This window comes from Canis lupus, chromosome 25 (genome assembly GCF_003254725.2).
Source record: "Canis lupus dingo isolate Sandy chromosome 25, ASM325472v2, whole genome shotgun sequence".
Classification (NCBI taxonomy): domain Eukaryota; kingdom Metazoa; phylum Chordata; class Mammalia; order Carnivora; family Canidae; genus Canis; species Canis lupus.
This window is the reverse complement of record NC_064267.1, coordinates 6,775,823-6,794,604: the sequence shown is the minus strand read 5'-3', so window position 1 is coordinate 6,794,604 and position 18,782 is coordinate 6,775,823. Positions and strand designations below refer to the sequence as shown.

At 36.6% G+C, this 18,782-nt stretch overlaps 1 protein-coding gene across 13 annotated transcripts in view; it reads right to left on the bottom strand.

Moving 5' to 3' along the window:
* Nucleotides 1-18,782, bottom strand: part of STARD13 (StAR related lipid transfer domain containing 13) — a 511,253-nt gene that overhangs the window by 301,463 nt on the left and 191,008 nt on the right. For all 13 annotated transcript variants that reach the window (XM_035718334.2, XM_049101343.1, XM_035718326.2 and 10 more), the window contains one exon: nucleotides 4,671-4,704. In XM_035718334.2, coding sequence (XP_035574227.2) covers nucleotides 4,671-4,704 — 34 coding nt within the window. The remainder of the gene's footprint in view (nucleotides 1-4,670; nucleotides 4,705-18,782) is intronic.

Here is an 18,782-nt window from a genome sequence, read left to right as displayed (position 1 = left end):
GGATTGAATGAATGAATATTCATAAGGAATATATCATAATGCTTTTCTGGCACATAAAAAGCACTCAATAAAAAACTGATCCTCTATCTTCCTCTAATAGCCCAAACATATCCTCTTCAAACTGGTACTTAGCAATGTGTCAAGAGGGTCACAAAGCCACTGGATAAACATGATGATCATCCTGCCACATACACTTTTCTGGATGGCACACACTTATATTAATATAAAACACTCATTTACGGATTCATTTAGTCAACAAATGTTTTTGAGCACCTGTTATGAAACAGCAGTCTGCTGGGTACAAAGGATAAAATAATAAATAAGATAGGGAGTTTCTAGTCTAGTAGGAAGGAAAGGAGGGAGGGAAGGAAGGGGGGGAAGAAAGAAGTTATAATTTTTGATAAGTGCTGTGAAGGAAACAAAGAAATTGGAGAGACAGAAACTTGTCGGGGAGGAGCCAACCTCTTTAGATAGAGTGGATAGAGGCTTTTAAAAGCAGGTGGCTTTTAAGTTGGATAATGAACACATAGTCATAAGAGGACTTAGAGATGAGCATTTGAAGGAGAGGGAACAACAAAGCAAAAGTCATCTGAATCCCTCAGGTAAAACAAATTTCATATTTGCTGGTTTAGCTATTTCCCTGACTTCCTGCTACTCAGGGCTCTTTGGTAAATATTTGGGAAATATTGCAGTGGTGACCTTGAATGTCAGCTGCAAGATGTAGGAATGGCGAATAAAAATCACTCTTTCCCCCTCTATATTTAAGTTAGCAGCTCACAAGGGCTATAACTATTTAGAATAAACTGGTATAACTCAGATACAGAGGGAAAGATATAGCTAGATTTGTATACCACTTATGAGGCACTTGCAATTCAAGATAGAGATTCATGGTAAAACACAAAATAAAGCTAGGTTCTTCTCAGCACACTCTGACGCTTTCCTTTTGCCTTGTGTGGACATATTGTCACAAAATGGCAATTGTTTCTCTTTATACAGACACAGGAAATCACAATTGTAAAGCTTATTGAATTATCATAAATCTCCCTAGTCACACATTTCCTGAAAAGCACTGGTTTAACCGCAGAAATCTTGAGAGGATTTAAGGTAGGTGAGTTTGAGTGAAGGATAATTTAATCTTATTTATCTTTGTGTTGCTAATACCTTGCATAATGCCAGAGACATAGATGTTCAATGTACACTTGATGATTAAAAAGAAGTTATAGTTTTTAATTTGGATTGGTGAGAGGGTACCAGGAATCTCTTGAGCTCATTACAATTAAATTCCAGTGAAACAGAAGAATATGTACACTCCATAGTAAATGTTTTTGTTCATAATCATTGGGTTTGGCCATGCTTTTGACTCCACACATACTCTGTATCTCCAAGACTTATGAAATTGTTTGTGATAGATCCTTCATAATCCTGATAATAGGCCTAACAAAATACTATAACACAATAAAGCTGAGAAGGCAGAAAGTAATTACAGTACTTGCAGGAAGGATGAATAGTTATGGTCACAAAGCTGCTTTTGAAACTGTTCTTAGAGGAATTATCCCTGTCGCTCTAGTGAAATTACTAAGGAAAAAAAAAAAAAAAGCAAGTGATTTCTTCAGAAATGATCTTATTTTCCTTAGGTTTTAAAATTGTTTTCTTTATGGAAGAGAAATTTATTACAATCTGGAAGCAAAATACATAAAATATATGCTAAGAATAGCATATCAGTACAAGACTCAAATATTATTGATAGTAAGGAAAGACGTAATTTGGCTTTGGTATCCTATTTACAAATTTAAAGAAATGAAAAATACATACAATGAGAAACTAAATTTAAAGACAGAGTAAGTCAACCATAACAATATGAGTTAATTTTTAAAGTATACATATACTTGTGAACTTTTACATTCACTTTTCAAAGGTAAATTTTCATTCCATTTGTGGAATCTATACCATAATATGTACCATTCATTTCTTTCTTTTTTTTAATACCATTCATTTCCATTTTGATTTTTTATCCAACAAGGACCACAGCATAATAGGCATGAACTCAGAGAATTTACTGCACTGTTACCATAGTAAATGTTTTTTCTTTCATTAGGCTGAAATCTCATGGTCCTGGCAGACAAACTACTTAGAAATCGAGTATGGCTACTTGTGACACTTTCTCTTAATCTATTAGCAAAAGTGATAACAATGGCTGGCCTTTAGATCACATCACTGTACCTCAGCTTTTCTGCTTGAGATCACTATTCCAATGGGCTCCACATTTATCCCACACCAGTGTGTAACACCAGAGGCAAATGAGGATCAGGCCATTTTGACACATAAGAAAGAATCATGAGAAATCAGCTTACAAGGGCAAAGAAAACAGCTGGATCACAGTCAGTCCTTCTCCCATGTCACATTCTACCTCACATCTGTATATATTAAGCAGTCACCAATAGATCTTCCATCTGGCTGCCCTATTACATCTTAGGTAAAACATACATACAGCGAGAGCTGTCAGATACTCCAATCAAGAAGCCAGTATAGGGAGCCAAATTAGAAGCAAAGGGAGCCCATTTCACACTTTACAAATGGCAGGAAGGAAAGATCATTAAAAATTTAAATTGTGAAAATAATTTAATTTGAAAGAGGAGATTGAAAAAATAAAAGAGGATAACTATAATTGAAAAATCCCAAACTTATGGACTGTTTTACATTTGCATGGAAATTTGAATTAGGCTTCAAAAATTCTCCTCTTATTTACATGTGCAGAAAAATTGTTCTCAGACATCCTTTGCAAATATTTCCTACTCCCAGAGTGCTTTCCATAAATATTTATGTGAGAATTGATTTGACTCTTTTCTAGTTTCTGCTGGCCTGCTTGCCTACTCAATTTTTTTTTTTCCTGTCAAAATTAAACACTAGCTGGAGGAATGGATAAGCAGCTAAAAATGTAGTCTCTGCTCGACTGAAGCCCCACTGTATGATAGCTGAATATTTGCAGATAAGCTCCTCATCCAATCTGGTACTTCTCACCACATTAGAGCCACCAAAGCTGAACTTCCCTCACTGGAGATTGGTCATAAAGCCACTTGTCATTTCCAGCCTGGAGTTAACTGCAATTGTTTTTTAATTACTCCCTTAACTGTAGCTTCTATATGATGGCAATTATCCTAAGTTGGATATGCTTATGAAAACGAACATATTCTAGTTATCAAATCTCCAGGGGAAGAAGCACTTTGTCGAAAACTTTCACATGCTGTTCATTCGTGTAAATCCCTCATTTGGTCATTTCTGGAGTGAAGCACATTCTTTGCTGATGTAAATGTAGTATCAACTCCTTGAATTTAGGCTGGAATTTCAAACAAGAGAGATGAGGCATAGAGGGTTCTGCTTATGGCATAACTTATTGAGACATACACAATCTTGAAAGACGGCTTTGCTGATTTCCCACTTCGGTGTTGGGTGGTTGAGGGTTCAGTACTGTTAAAGTCTCAAATATAAAAAGTGAATGTAGACAAAATTATGTATACTTGATGCTACAAGTGTTTTTGCAGAATGGCAGGAGCAAATTCTGTTGCTGGTTTTAGTGGCACAGCTGGTGGGTCCAGCTGTCTCACTAAAGACATTTTCATGACAAAGTTCCAGCCAGCCACTTTGCCTAGTGGTCCAGTGTAAAGGTCTCCTTGCAAATCTCCCTAAGAGATAGTACAACAGATTACTATATCCCAGAGATCCAATGCTGATGCTGATACAATTAGAGCTGAAGCTGAGATCTTCGGTTTTTGAATAGTGGTTCTCCAACAATTAGAGAAAAAGGAGTGTTCAAAAATGGAAATAATGAGGGTCACCCAATACAAGTGCAACATTAGACAATTAAAATTAGTGGCATTATTTCACATTATTTCAAAAACAGCCTTTAAAGATATAAACTCAGAGAAAAGAAGTTTTAAGTTTACATTGAATTATTCTAAAAGCTTGTAATCCTCAATGTAAAAAGGAAAATATAGTGGAATCACGAAGTTTTTGAAATGGTTTCCTTCTGTGTAGACGCATTTGAATGACATATGAAGTAAAGAAAAACAAGAACATTCAGAATGATGTATCCACAAGGATTGCTAAAAAAAATAATTATTCAACTAATACAACATCTACTACACAGTTGGTAAGAAGTGGTGGTCCAGGGAGTGATTAAGCTGTTATTTTATGTAGTCATTTAAATAATAGATTAAATAAATTAAGATGCAAACCATATTGGTTTACACAGAACATTTCCAAATACAGAAGCTATACAAATAAAAATTGCTACACTTCATTATTGTCAGGAGAACTCATTTAAACAGTTGTTTCCATATAGGTGTAATATTTATTTAGTTCTTATTAAATCTATAGTATATGTTTCAAGATAAGGACTGGTTATGGAATGGTATTGGTATTTCCTTGCGGGAAAAACCAACTGTAAAAAGTGGGGACTAAACCCATATTATGGGCTGCATGACAACTAGTGATAACCTAAGTGAACTGATCCAGTCTTCAAGATACAGGACATATTCTAATTTAACATCATACTGTGAATATTGATTATTCAACAAAACTCATGGCATGCTTAAACTTACAGTGACTGGGCAAGGTTCTTCAAACAACTTTGATAAGCAAATAGACTAAAACATCCTTCCAACGAGACTTACCTGCTCTCTCTTTGCTTTGTCTGTGAGAGAGCACCTGAAAAAAAACACAAAACACAACTATCTTAATATCTCAAAATTACATTGCTTTCACCAAAAATAACATCATCAAGTTTGAAAAAAATCACATCGTAAAATTAGGATCAAATTTTAAACTAAACTAAACTAAAATGCCACAAGGGTATTAGTATTGAATGATTTTAGGCTGAACAATAAACAAAATATTCATTTACAAGGAAAATGTGTTGTTTGTTTTTATCTGGATTATGGAAAAATTTACACTATCCTATATCCATTAATAACCAGAAGACCGAAATCTAGTTTTTGTCTTCTACTCCACTGTCCTCATGTTACTAACAACCTCCTAAGTGCTAAAACCAGTCCCTACCGCACTTTCTCTCTCTGTAACACTCCAACAGCCAAGGCCGCTGAGCATTCTGCCTTTATGAATTTATCTTTCTGGGCTTTTGTTCTCCCACACTATGCCTGCTATCTATTCTACCTCTCTACCTGTTCCTTTTCATTTTCTTGGTAGGCTCCTTTTTGGCCTGTGCCCTTCTTTTATGTTGATTTCATTTACTTTTGTTTAATTTTGTCAGGCATTGGTCAGGGCCTTCTCTTCTCACTCTGCCCTTTTTCCAGAGTGATTTCATCCATATTCCCATCCATATTCTGATAACCTCCAGATTTATACCTTTAGCCTACATTTTAGCCTACTCTTTCATTGAGCTCCAGGCTAATAGAGGAAACTTTTACTGGACATTTGCTTTGGGATAGTTCACAGACACTTCAAACTCCATGTGTCCAAAGCTCAACATTATCCACCCCCTCATGTACACACCTAGCCTCACACTGATCTCTTTTCTGTGTTCCCATCTTAGTGAATGGTTTCACCATTGCTATGGAATGACTGTGTCCCTGTGCCCCCACTGAATTCATATGTTGAAGCATAATTCTTTTTTTTTAAATAATAGATTTATTTTTTATTGGTGTTCAATTTGCCAACATACAGAATAACACCCAGTGCTCATCCCGTCAAGTGCCCCCCTCAGTGCCCGTCACCCATTGACCCCCACCCCCCGCCCTCCTCCCCTTCCACCACCCCTAGTTCGTTTCCCAGAGTTAGGAGTCTTTATGTTCTGTCTCCCTTTCTGATATTTCCCACACATTTCTTCTCCCTTCCCTTATATTCCCTTTCACTATTATTTATATTCCCCAAATGAATGAGAACATACAATGTTTGTCCTTCTCCGATTGACTTACTTCATTCAGCATAATACCTTCCAGTTCCATCCACGTTGAAGCAAATGGTGGGTATTTGTCGTTTCTAATGGCTGAGTAATATTCCATTGTATACATAAACCACATCTTCTTTATCCATTCATCTTTCGATGGACACCGAGGCTCCTTCCACAGTTTGGCTATTGTGGACATTGCTGCTAGAAACATCGGGGTGCAGGTGTCCTGGCGTTTCATTGCATCTGAATCTTTGGGGTAAATCCCCAATAGTGCAATTGCTGGGTCGTAGGGCAGGTTTATTTTTAACTCTTTGAGGAACCTCCACACAGTTTTCCAGAGTGGCTGCACCAGTTCACATTCCCACCAACAGTGTAGGAGGGTTCCCTTTTCTCCGCATCCTCTCCAACATTTGTGGTTTCCTGCCTTGTTAATTTTCCCCATTCTCACTGGTGTGAGGTGGTATCTCATTGTGGTTTTGATTTGTATTTCCCTGATGGCAAGTGATGCAGAGCATTTTCTCATATGCATGTTGGCCATGTCTATGTCTTCCTCTGTGAGATTTCTCTTCATGTCTTTTGCCCATTTCATGATTGGATTGTTTGTTTCTTTGGTGTTGAGTTTAAGAAGTTCTTTATAGATCTTGGAAACTAGCCCTTTATCTGATACGTCATTTGCAAATATCTTCTCCCATTCTGTAGATTGTCTTTTAGTTTTGTTGACTGTATCCTTCACTGTGCAAAAGCTTCTTATCTTGATGAAGTTCCAATAGTTCATTTTTGCTTTTGTTTCTTTTGCCTTCGTGGATGTATCTTGCAAGAAGTTACTGTGGCTGAGTTCAAAAAGGGTGTTGCCTGTGTTCTCTAGGATTTTGATGGAATCTTGTCTCACATTTAGATCTTTCATCCATTTTGAGTTTATCTTTGTGTATGGTGAAAGAGAATGGTCTAGTTTCATTCTTCTGCATGTGGATAATTCTCAATGTGAAAGTATTTGGAAGTGGGGCCTCTGGGAGGTATTTAGGTTTGAAGGAAGTCATGGAGATGGATCTCCCAAGATAGGAGTGGTGCCCTAAGAGGACTAAGAGTTTGGAGCTCTCTGTCATGTGAAGACATAGCAAGAAGGTGGAAAGCCAGGAAACAGGCTCTCACCAGACCCCAAATCTGCCAGTGCCTCAACTTTAGACTTCTAGTTTTCAAATACTGAGAAATAATAATTGTTGTTTAAGCCACTCAGTCTATGGTATTTTTGTTATAGCAGCCTGAATTGACTAAAACAACCATCTACCTGCTTGCTCAAACCAGAAATCCAAAGATCATCCTTGACTCCTTCCTATCCTTCTAGTTAAATTGTTGATGTCTACTCCCAAATCTTGCCTAAATGCATCTACCTTGTTTTCATTCCTACTTCCATCTCTGAGCAACATTGAAATCTTCTTAGATAACTACAATAGCTTCCCAACCTCTACCCTGAATCTAGTCTTATTCCCTCCAAACTATTCACACCCAGCATGATCTTTCTAAAATGCAATTTCATCACATCTCTCTTCTTGAAACCATTCCATATTATCCTAAGAATAAATACAGTTTTAGATTATATGCTTTGGAGCATATGTTTGGCAATCAGAAAGACAGTGACTAGCTGCATGACATTCAGGAAGTTACCAAATTTCTCTGAATCTCATTTCCTTGTCAGTCAAATGGGGTTGCTTTAAGGAGTAAGTAAAATAATTCATGTGATATGTGGCATTGTGATTGTGGCAAGTGTGGCATTGAAGAAACATACAATGAATATCTGTTGTTTTTCTGAAGGAAATCCGGAAAAATAGGAACTTAAATTTTCCTAACTTTCTCAAAGCATGGAGTAAATGATACTCTACGGGAGTCAGGTATGAAGGAGGCACAATACCAATGCAGTTAAAGCTTTGTCCTTATAGCTCAGTTCCTAGCCACCCCACTTTCTATTCTCTCTCTTTCTCGAACCCTATTCTGTGCCTCTGCTCATACTTATTTTGGGTAAAACAAATCCACAAAAGAGTTGGTGACTGACAATGAGAAGAATCACTTTTCCCAAACATCTTCGTGTGTTACCATCTGACAAAAAACACCAACTCCTGAACCTCTAATGGTAAAACTTCAGGTGCTGTGAGACCAAAGAAGAAAAATTCTCTCCACATTTCTCAGAAAATATCAAGTAGGTGACTACTTACCACTCTAGAAAGAACCCAACCTGACTGCAGATAGTAGTAGAGCATATTTATTTATTTAGTAGTAGTAAAGCATACTGAAATGGTTCTGCCTTGGTCTGGGAGCAAATTTATTTAATGACTATTTACCTCAATAGCAAGTAGAATAAAATTAGAAAATAAAATAACTTTTGTTACATGAACATAATAAAATATTAAGAATTATTTTCTAAATATCATAATAATGGTTTAATTATCACGCAAAGAAATAACCCAGGAAAATTCAGCCTCAATTGTTTAAAAAGTCTCACTTATGAGCAGTTACTACAAAGAAATTTCAGCCTGAGGGCTTAAAAAGAAAACAAAACCTATTAAGTAGGCTTCCTCAACCACTCCATGAGATTGGGGTGCTAACACAACTACTCATATGTTAATAAGAAATAATCCTTGACAGAAGAACTGAAAGTTAGGTTACTGATTCCAAAATAAATCGATGCACCCCAAGTGAAATAGTGATTCCCAGATAAAACAGACTATTTGACAAAAGTATCGTTGCCTATTATTAAGTTTTCAATATAGAATTTACAGTAAAGGATACATAGAATTTGAATTTGATAAATAGATAAATTGACATGGAAATATGAAAAATATTAATGTTGAGGGTCATGATCAGAAAAGAAGTAGAATTTAAATGCCTGATATTCACAGGAATAGTGCTCTTGAAAACTGAAGATATTTGGAAAATATTACTGAAGTTCAAAGATTTTAGAGAAATTAAAAATGAACCCTAACTATTATAGCCATTTAAATAGTACAGAAGGGGATCCCTGTGTGGCTCAGCGGTTTGGCACCTGCCTTTGGCCCAGGGCACGATCCTGGAGTCCCAGGATCGAGTCCCACGTCGGGCTCCTGGCATGGAGCCTGCTTCTCCCTCCTCCTGTGTCTCTGCCTCTCTCTCTCTCTCTCTCTCTCTCTCTCTCTCTCTCTCTCTGTCTATCATAAGTAAATAAATAAATCGTTTTTAAATAAATAAATAAATAAATAAATAAATAAATAAATAAATAAATAAATAGTACATGAAAAGTTAGAAGCAGAAGTAGGGACACTCATTTCCCAGGAAAGCTGATGTGGCGTAGAATAAATATATACATGCATTCTCTATAATACATCAGTTCTAAACATCCACAAATGTGATGGTGAACATATATTTCCTTATAGATATACAGCACTATTTTAGCACAATAATTTTCACTAAAAATCACCAGCTGCCAAGGGCCTGAAGGAGGAGGAAATGGGGAGTTATTGTTTAATGGGTACAGAATTTCAGTTTTGCAAAATGAAAACAGTTTTGGAGATAGAAATGATGAGGATTGCTGGACACTACACTGTACACTTAAAATGATTAAGACAATAAATTTTATGTTTTGCATATTTTTCCACAATTGAAAAAGACAAATAAAAATCTCTGGATGCATATATTCTATTGTAACTCAAAACCCTCTGTTTGGAAACCCAAATGATAGGGTAGAAGCATTTTAGACCCTAGCAATATATCACATTAATAGAATATCAATAAGAATTAAAATGTGACTACGGGCAAATAATAAAGGAAATGATACTAAGATAATTATTTATACTCACCTACAGTTACTATTAGATCATAGTCAGCTTCAGAAATATAAGAACGAAGAGTACACTTTGGAGCAGAATGTGGGATGTCATTCACTGATGCCAGGTTAGTTAGATTAAATGTCTCTAGACCATCAATGGATTTTTTTCTCTGAATGTTTTAATTTAACAAATATTTGTTGAGTGTTTTGTCAATATATAGAAACATATTTCTAGCATTATGCTGGGTGCTTGACACTTTATCTCTGTTGTATAGATGGCTAGGGGCAGCTAAATCATCAAAGCTGGAGATTAGGAACTCTAGAATTGTTAGAATTATCTCATGGATAAATTGTAGTAAATTCCTTTGAATTAAGTTTAAGAGTCATTTGCCTCATTTGGTGAGATGCCTCATAAGGTATTAAGTTTTTAATACCTCTAAAGCCATAGCAATTATAAGTCCATGTTCACACAATCTAACAATAACAACATTTTAGGAATTGTTTTATGATACAGCTGGATTTAAAATGCAATTGCTTTTTGGAATAAATTTACCCAGACATGTATCCCTTGCCCACATAGACAAATATGCAGATTAAAAGAACAGAACAATACCAGGCAATCATAAAAATATTCAGAAAGTTTTTATTGGAAGGCTATGGTCTTGGGGTATGTGATGATCAATCAAGCTGATAAATACATTAACTATTGTTCAAGTGAAATCTGAAAGCTATTTCAACACCTGCTCCTCCTGAAACACAAAGGGCCCATTTGTTCCTACTGCCCTCATAGTAAACCTTTAAAACCCAAAGCAGCAGATAAAATACCAAAGTAAATAAACTTTTGGGTAAACATGTAAGCCATTTTACTGTTTGCTCTTTACTTTGTCCAGAATACACCTGCTGGTTTCAAACTCAATAAATTATATTCAGAGGTGACCCTGATTTAAACATTACAGAAAAATGTCTAAGTAGCAATGAAAAATAAGATTAATCACCAGATCACCACTAGAAAGTTGGTTTCTTTGGACACATATAAGAGGTGTGAGTATTACACATACTGACTTTGGCCTAAATAATTTAAGGCTGACTGACACTGATGTAGGTGATTTTATATCTCAAAAAAACTTTTCCTAATCTTCTTAGCTACCTAATAGGCCATGTACAAACTATATGTAAAGCACTAAAGAAAACATGAAAAGCACTAAAATGTGCAATTCTAGAGTCATTTTTAAAGAACCCTGCTTAGAGAGAGGTCCAACTCAAGTATCAGTTCATGAAGAAAAAATGAAAACATAATGTTCCTTAATCACCACGCTAACTCTCAATACTGACTTTAAATTTGAATTCAAATTATTCTAAGCATGGCCTTGCGGAAAACTTTCCAAAAGTTTTTATTGCAAAAATTCTATATGTTGGTTCCTACCTAATTCTCAAAGCTATTTCCTCTCTGACTCAGGTTGAGAAAAGGCTGAAGTAACTCTTAGTTGGTAAGGTATGTGGAGAAACAGAAGTTAATAGATTTCCTCACAATTACCTATGCAATGAAAGTCAAAGAAAAGACTGCTAAAAGGGATAGAAAGAATACACAATTTTAGGTCGACTCTTTATTTTATTTGATCTTCCTTGATTTCCTCTAGACTTGAGATACATAAAGTAACACTTATTTCAGTGCATACAAAAATCTCAATGTCTTAAATGAACAGTCAAGTGAAAAATCTACTTTTGCAGATTTAAAAATACTTTGGTTCAACTCATGATGTATAAATCTTTGTACTTCTAAATTTAAATTTTGATGTATATATATTAGTATTCACGTATTTTTATAGATCTAGTAAGTAATACATAATTTCAGATGTTTAATCTAAATGCAAAAAAATAGTCTTTACTAGCTCAGTGAGTCTAAAATGATGTTATTTAATAAACCATGGCATTTTAATAAGCATTCTTGACATCTGGTGTTAATAAAAAGGATTTTATATTTTACAGTTAACATTTAAAGAAAAAGCATGACTGCAGTTTTGCTATTTATCACAGACCACAGATGGCATAGGCCACATTTGGGTGGCTTCATTTCCTTCTTGATTAGTTTATATAAAGAGGCCACTTGTTTTCTCTCTTTCTGTGTATGTTTTATATAAGATTTGGACCAAGTCCCAGAAGTGAATAAATGAAGGAAGAAAGGAATGCATCAAATAAAAAAATTAAGTTTCTTAATAACAAAACTGATTATAGAATTTTCCTGGATCCAGTTTAGTTAATAAAGTTCATTTTAAACAATGATCCAAGGAATTTTGCATCTGGATAAATATTTGAAGTAATTTTTCCAGAACTGAAAAAAAAAAAAAAAAAACAAGCATCTAAAAGTTCCATCTTGTGTATAACCAGTCTCACTAAGCAAAAGTTGACCAATCCTTCAATTCAAGGCAGGTTTTGCTAGGAGCCTGTATGAAAGGAGCAGCTGAGCATGAGACTACAGGGACAACTAGACTGGCATGGAGACCTCCAGATGCTCTTCTTGTCTCTGGATCATGAATCTAAAATATGGGTCTTCTTGTCCTGCTTGCTCAGACTTCCTATGTTCCTCCCCTTAGGTCCTGTACTGAGTGTCCTGTTCCAACATGGACATTGGGCTTGGACTGTCCCTGGATTGACCCCAACACACCAGTTCCTGACCCCCTCCTCTAGAAGATGTCACTACTTATCTGGGAACATCAATGTAATACTATAAAGTATGCTATCATATGAATTTTCACTAAATTTTGTTAGAAGAACTGAAAACTAATGACTATACTTACACATGCATTTACCAGATAATAATATATTACGTTATGAGTAATAATATTATGTTATGAGACAAAGTAAAACAACAAAACTCTGAATGCAAAACCATGAATTAATCTGTTAGAAATTGAGAAATGGGAATATGAGTTAATTAACTCAAAACCAATTATTTTCTCCTTGTTTAGTTTGGAATTATTTAATAATCACAAAAAATGTTTGGTTTCATGATTTAAACACATATTTCCTAGCCAAGTAATATAGGTCCAGTGAGAAATACTTTAATGTGTTGGCCCAGCTATTTAGCTTTACCAGAAAGCTGATTCATCTTAGGACAATTTGTGGGTGAGTAGAAGACTGCAGGTTGATAACCTAGAAGAAGATATAAGACATACACATGTCAACCAATTAGCTAGCTATTCTGTGAAGAATTTGTTAGAATACAGAATTAACCAACTTGGCTAAGTCAGTCATAATGACAAGGCTGCTGTCCTGTGGAATAAGCACATCAATAGAGTTGCATGCAAGGCATAATGGTTGTACAGAGAAAGGCACAGTGGACTTCATGAAGAGAATCAAGGGAGGTTCATATAGAGAGTGATATTTAAGATGCCTCTTAAAGAATAATCTTACTGGGAAAATAAGAGGGAGAGAGGAATTCCAGAGAAAAGGAAAAATATATACAATGGAAAGGGGGCAGAGGAGAGCATAAGTTTTCAGAGAAATGCAAGTTCTCTGATATTGCTGTAAATCAGTTATGGGAAAGAGTGTAAAGTGATGGGATTAGAAAACTATGAAAAGGCTAGAAAATAAAAGAGTTTGTATACTACAGTAAGGAGTTGAGAATGACCTCTATGGGTAATAAGGACTCCAAAAGAGTCGACTATAAAATGGTAAATCTAGAAGCATGAAATGATGGGCTAGGGGAAAAAAAGATGGGCATCAGTCAGGGGATTGTAGTAGATCAGGACCAGGTGAAACAAAAGGACCTGAACTAGACTATGTGTGAAGATGTGGTAGTTATGAATCATAGGAGGAGATTGAGAGTAGGGAGAGAGAGGGGCATCTTGGATGGTTTTCAGGTTTTTCCTTGGGCAACCTTAACACTGATGAAGATGAGCAAATTGTGAGTACTGGAAAATTAAGATCTGTCTTTCTCTATTTCTTTTAAGGCATTATGATGTATTAGAAAGACCTGAGTGTAGGGGCACCTGGGTGGCTCAGTTCACTGGGTATCTGACTCCTGATTTTGGATCAGGTCATGATCTTGAAGTCATGGAATCAAGCCCAACATCTGGCTCTGTGCTCTGCATGGAGCCTGTTTTGGACTCCTTCCCTCTGCTCCTTCCCCCTTCCCCACCAGTGGTATCTTTCTAAAAAAAAAAAAAAAAAATGGGCTGGGTTTATGAGTTAGATACATTGGATTTGAGACTTGAATCCAACTCTTGCTAATTACATGGGCTTAGGCAAATTTTCCCACTTGTTTGAGACATAGTTTCCTTACATGTAAAATAGATTTCATAGGAATGTAAATATTAAATTAAAAAATTGTATACCATCTCTCATCCATAGTATCTAGGACCAGATTTAGCACATAATGGGCTTAATCTATGCATTCAAAATAAACAAGTAACATGGAACACTTATGTGTATCTACATGAAAATATCTTTCTGTCCAACTATTATATTCAGTTTCATCTCTAACTTTAAAAATATTTCCCACCATTAAAGAATTTATGGAAAAGAAGTTACTGCATCACACCTCAATTCTGTCCGTTAGTAATCCTAGCCCCATCTTACTTTTAGGTGTGCATAAATAAGAAATCAAAATCGAGTTTGATTTGGCTGTTACCACATGGTCAGCCTCCTTGGACAACCCTGGGGTTTGACTGCTTTATGGGCCTATTTGCTTTGGCTTTCAAGCTTATTTTTATAGACCAGTACTGCCACCTTTTAAGATTATTTAAAATTATAGTGGCATATTTTATTTAATGCATTTTCTTTATAAGAATGGTTTTTGGCTTAAAAAACAAAACATCTAACCTAAGCCTGATGACTTAGGTCCTGACATGTTCAGCTTAATATAGGCCAATAGAGAAGAATTGGGTCACCACGTTCTGGACACACAGCCCTGGAAAATGTCAGGTGTGATCTTCCGTCTGGCCCCAGCTCAAGTAACTTCCTGAATAAATCCTAAGTGCTTTAAAAAATAAAAATGACTCTTAAGAACGTGTTTTCTTCTGGGTATGGAAGAAAGACTGATGATGTTGGCTTTCCTGGAGCACCTTTTCATTTTGAATTTGAAAGCCACAGAAAAGGCAATAGTTTAATACAATGCCAATATAATATGAAACAGAAGATAACAATACAATATCATTACTTTTGTGTTAATGGAGGTCAGAGACTTTAAAACTGTTATCTACCAAAATATAACTTAACACCATCTTTAGACAAAAACACTTATATAAATACTTTGCTGCATGCTACCATTAAAAGAAAGAAAGAAGGGAGGAAAGAAGGGAGGGAGGGAGGGAGGGAAGGTGGGAGGGAGGAAGAAGGAAGGAAAGAAGGAAGGAAGGAAGAAAGGAAGGAAGGAAGGAAGGAAGGAAGGAAGGAAGGAAGGAAGGAAGGAAGGAAGGAAGGAAGGGGCTAAAAAAATTAAAAGTAGAGAAGGTGGGAGTTTGGTCTTGCTGTTTGTTGAAAAGATGGCCTGAATTCTTGCTTCTCTGTTCCTGCAACCCTGGCAAAGGAATTTGATGAATAGTGAAAAGGATAAAAGGAACATAGCAGGAAGAAGAAACCTAAAAGGCAAGACTGATGGGTTTATGCTATGAAACTCACAAGTTGAACAGTGTCCTTGAATAATGGAAAGATGCTTTGCTTTCTTGTGTTTAATTAATGCCTCCTCTCCTAACTCAAGGGTGTTTCTACTTGAGGTAGTTATAAAAACACACTACTCTGATCTTCTGCTTGGGGAGCTACTGTCCCCCTGGAAACACCACCCATTTAGTGCTGAGGCTGTATGTCCCAAAAGCTGGTTCTCAGCCAGTGAATAAAGTTGGTAGGGCTGTTGATACAGACCCTTGCTAGGCAGAAGCAGGATACTTTCTGTGGATGACTTTGCTAAAGGATTTCCCATTGGTCTGACCAAACCTTTCTTGGAACTGCACTGTGTCTCCTCCTTCCCTGTCTCCTCCCACAGGTGTCAGACCCCCAATATTATATAGAGGCTCTTCCCACCCTTCCCTGCTCCCTTTCTCAATAAATCTTTTGCATGTCTAATCCTATTGGTATCTGCCTCTTGGCAGACATACACTAAAACATTCATCTACTATCTTGTTCTTGTTTTATGGTCATAAGCATAAGGTTTTATTTATAAACAGAAAAGCTGATGCAAAGAAAGATTAATAAACTGCCAAAGAGGATACTACAACTCAATGACCTGAGGCTCCTGATTCTTACCGTCTTTGATTTAACATATATTTATTGAATGCCTCCTATATGCCTGGTTCTGAACCTTAACCTAAGCATAAGGAGCACCTCTTTGAGCAGCATGCCCAGATCTGAGATATAATAACATCACCTGGGATCCCTGGGTGGCACAGCGGTTTGGCGCCTGCCTTTGGCCCAGGGCACGATCCTGGAGACCCGGGATCGAATCCCACATCAGGCTCCCGGTGCATGGAGCCTGCTTCTCCCTCTGTCTATGTCTCTGCCTCTCTCTCTGTGACTATCATAAATAAATAAAAAATTAAAAAAAATAACATCACCTGCTGAAAAGTGAGGGATGAATTGATGGGAGAGGCCAGTTTGGAGACTGATACAATCCCCAAGGAAGAGATGATGGTGGCATGCATAAGAATAGTCCCAGTGTAGACAGAAGATTTGGGGAAATGTTTCACAGGACAGGGAAAACTGAGATTTGTGATTCAGCAGATATTTACCCTGGATCAAGCCCTGGGCTATGCTCTGGGAAGAGAGAGAACAAAAGATAGCATTTCCAATTGTCCAGAAGCATTTGGTTGACTTCCATTCAAAGATGTATGTGTAAAGGATTTTTTACTCTACTCAGTCCCTCAAAGGCCAAAGGCATAATGGAAAACAGAAAAAAAAAAAAAAAAACCTCCACCACCAATAAAACAAGAAAATGGCCATAAGCCTAAACCACAGACTATGTAACACAGAAGGCAATTACAGTGGAAAGCTCTGCCAAAACAAGGGTGCTGAGAGCAGCCCAAAACCTCAGACTCTGAAGAAGTTTCAGACGTCTCTGAAAATAAATGTCACAATAGTGGAAGGTCTAGCCAATTATCCTTTGATCAGAACAACCAGTACTAGGAGAATTTGAGAGAAGCAGGGAGTGCTCTTGTGAGCAGTGCCCTGTCATGGAACACAGGAGAGGTGGGCTCACCAACCCAGGCTAACCTGTCATATTACCTTCTACACTCAGAAGTGAGTAAGGGTGAAAGACAGAAGGGAATAACCAATTATCATATGTGAACACAAAGGCTTGTGACTCACTAGGCTTCCCTCTGAATCAGTCTTCCCATTAGCACAAGGACTGCAACTACTACTTGCTGGTCAAATCTAGTCATTGTCTGTTTTTGTTCTACCATGAGCTGAGAATGGTTTTTACATTTGTAAGTGGCTTAAAAAAATCAAATAAAAAAGATTAATATTCTGTGACACAAGAAAATTATATGAAATTCAAATTTCAGCATCTATGTATAAAGTTTTATTGGAACACAAACATGTTAATCTGTTTTATCTTTTCTCTGGCTGCATTTGGGCTCTTTATTAGTCTACTAGAGCTTCCATGACATATATCACAGATTGGGTACCTTAAACAACAGAAATTTGTTTTCTCACAGCTCTTTTTAAGGCTGACATTTAAGATCAAGGTCCTGCCAGAGTTGGATTCTCCTAAGGCCTCTCTCCTTGACTCACAGACCATCTTCTCACTGTATCCTCATAATCTTCCCTGTGCATGCACATCCTTGGTGTCTTCTTCCTCTTCTTTTAAGGACACCAGTCCTATTAGATTAGGGCCTCATCTTTATGACTTCATTTAACCTTAATTGTCTCCCTAAAGGCCCTATCTTCAAATACAGTCACATTAGGCATTAGGGCTTCAACCTATGAACTTGAAGGAGACACAATTCAGTCCATAACAGGCTACAACAGCCAAATTGGATAGTTGAGAAAGAGAGACTATATGGCCTGCAAAGCCTAAAATATTTACTATCGGGCCCTTCACTGAAGAAGTTTGCTAAGGATATCCAAAAAATAAGAGGATACTTTCTACCAGGGGGAAAAAAAAATTAACAGATTTAGTAACAGAGTATTTATAATAAGACAGCAGCGTCAAGTTGTCAATTCATCCTTCACTTCAGTCTAGGTTCATATTATTCTTTGAAATCAGTACATAATATTCAAATTGAGTAACAATCACAGAAGAACCACTGAGGGACATATAAAAGGAAATTGAGAAAAAAAACTATGTGTGTGTGAGTGGGTGGGTTTTGGAGGAGTGTGAGAACACAAGCAAACATGCATCTCCAGATAAATTCACAAAGAACTCAATACAAATTCACAATGATAGTTCTCTATCTCTTAAAAAAAAAATTATAGACCACATGATTCTCTTCAAAAGTTTTTAAGCTAAAAAAAATATACCTATTAAAACTGTGGAAGGAGCCTCGGTGTCCATCGAAAGATGAATGGATAAAGAAGATGTGGTTTATGTATACAATGGAATATTACTCAGCCATTAGAAATGACAAATACCCACCATTTGCTTCAAAGTGGTTGGAACTGGAGGGTATTATGCTGAGTGAAGTAAGTCAATCGGAGAAGGACAAACATTGTACGTTCTCATTCATTTGGGGAATATAAATAATAGTGAAAGGGAATATAGGAGAAGGGAGAAGAAATGTGTGGGAAATATCAGAAAGGGAGACAGAACATAAAGACTCCTAACTCTGGGAAATGAACTAGGGGTGGTGGAAGGGGAGGAGGGTGGGGGGTGGGGGTGAGTGGGTGACGGGCACTGAGGGGGACACTTGATGGGATGAGCACTGGGTGTTATTCTATATGTTGGTAAATTGAACACCAATAAAAATTATTTTATTAAAAAAAACAACGTATTTTAAAACTACTTAAAAGGTAGCAAGGTCTAAGATTGAAATTAGAAGAGAAACAGAATAATGCTGCAGATATGAAAATTATATCTGTAGTCACAAAACTAAAAGGTAAGTTTAAACAGAAAACACAGCCCATACTTAGGTTTGAAGAATCTGATGAGGT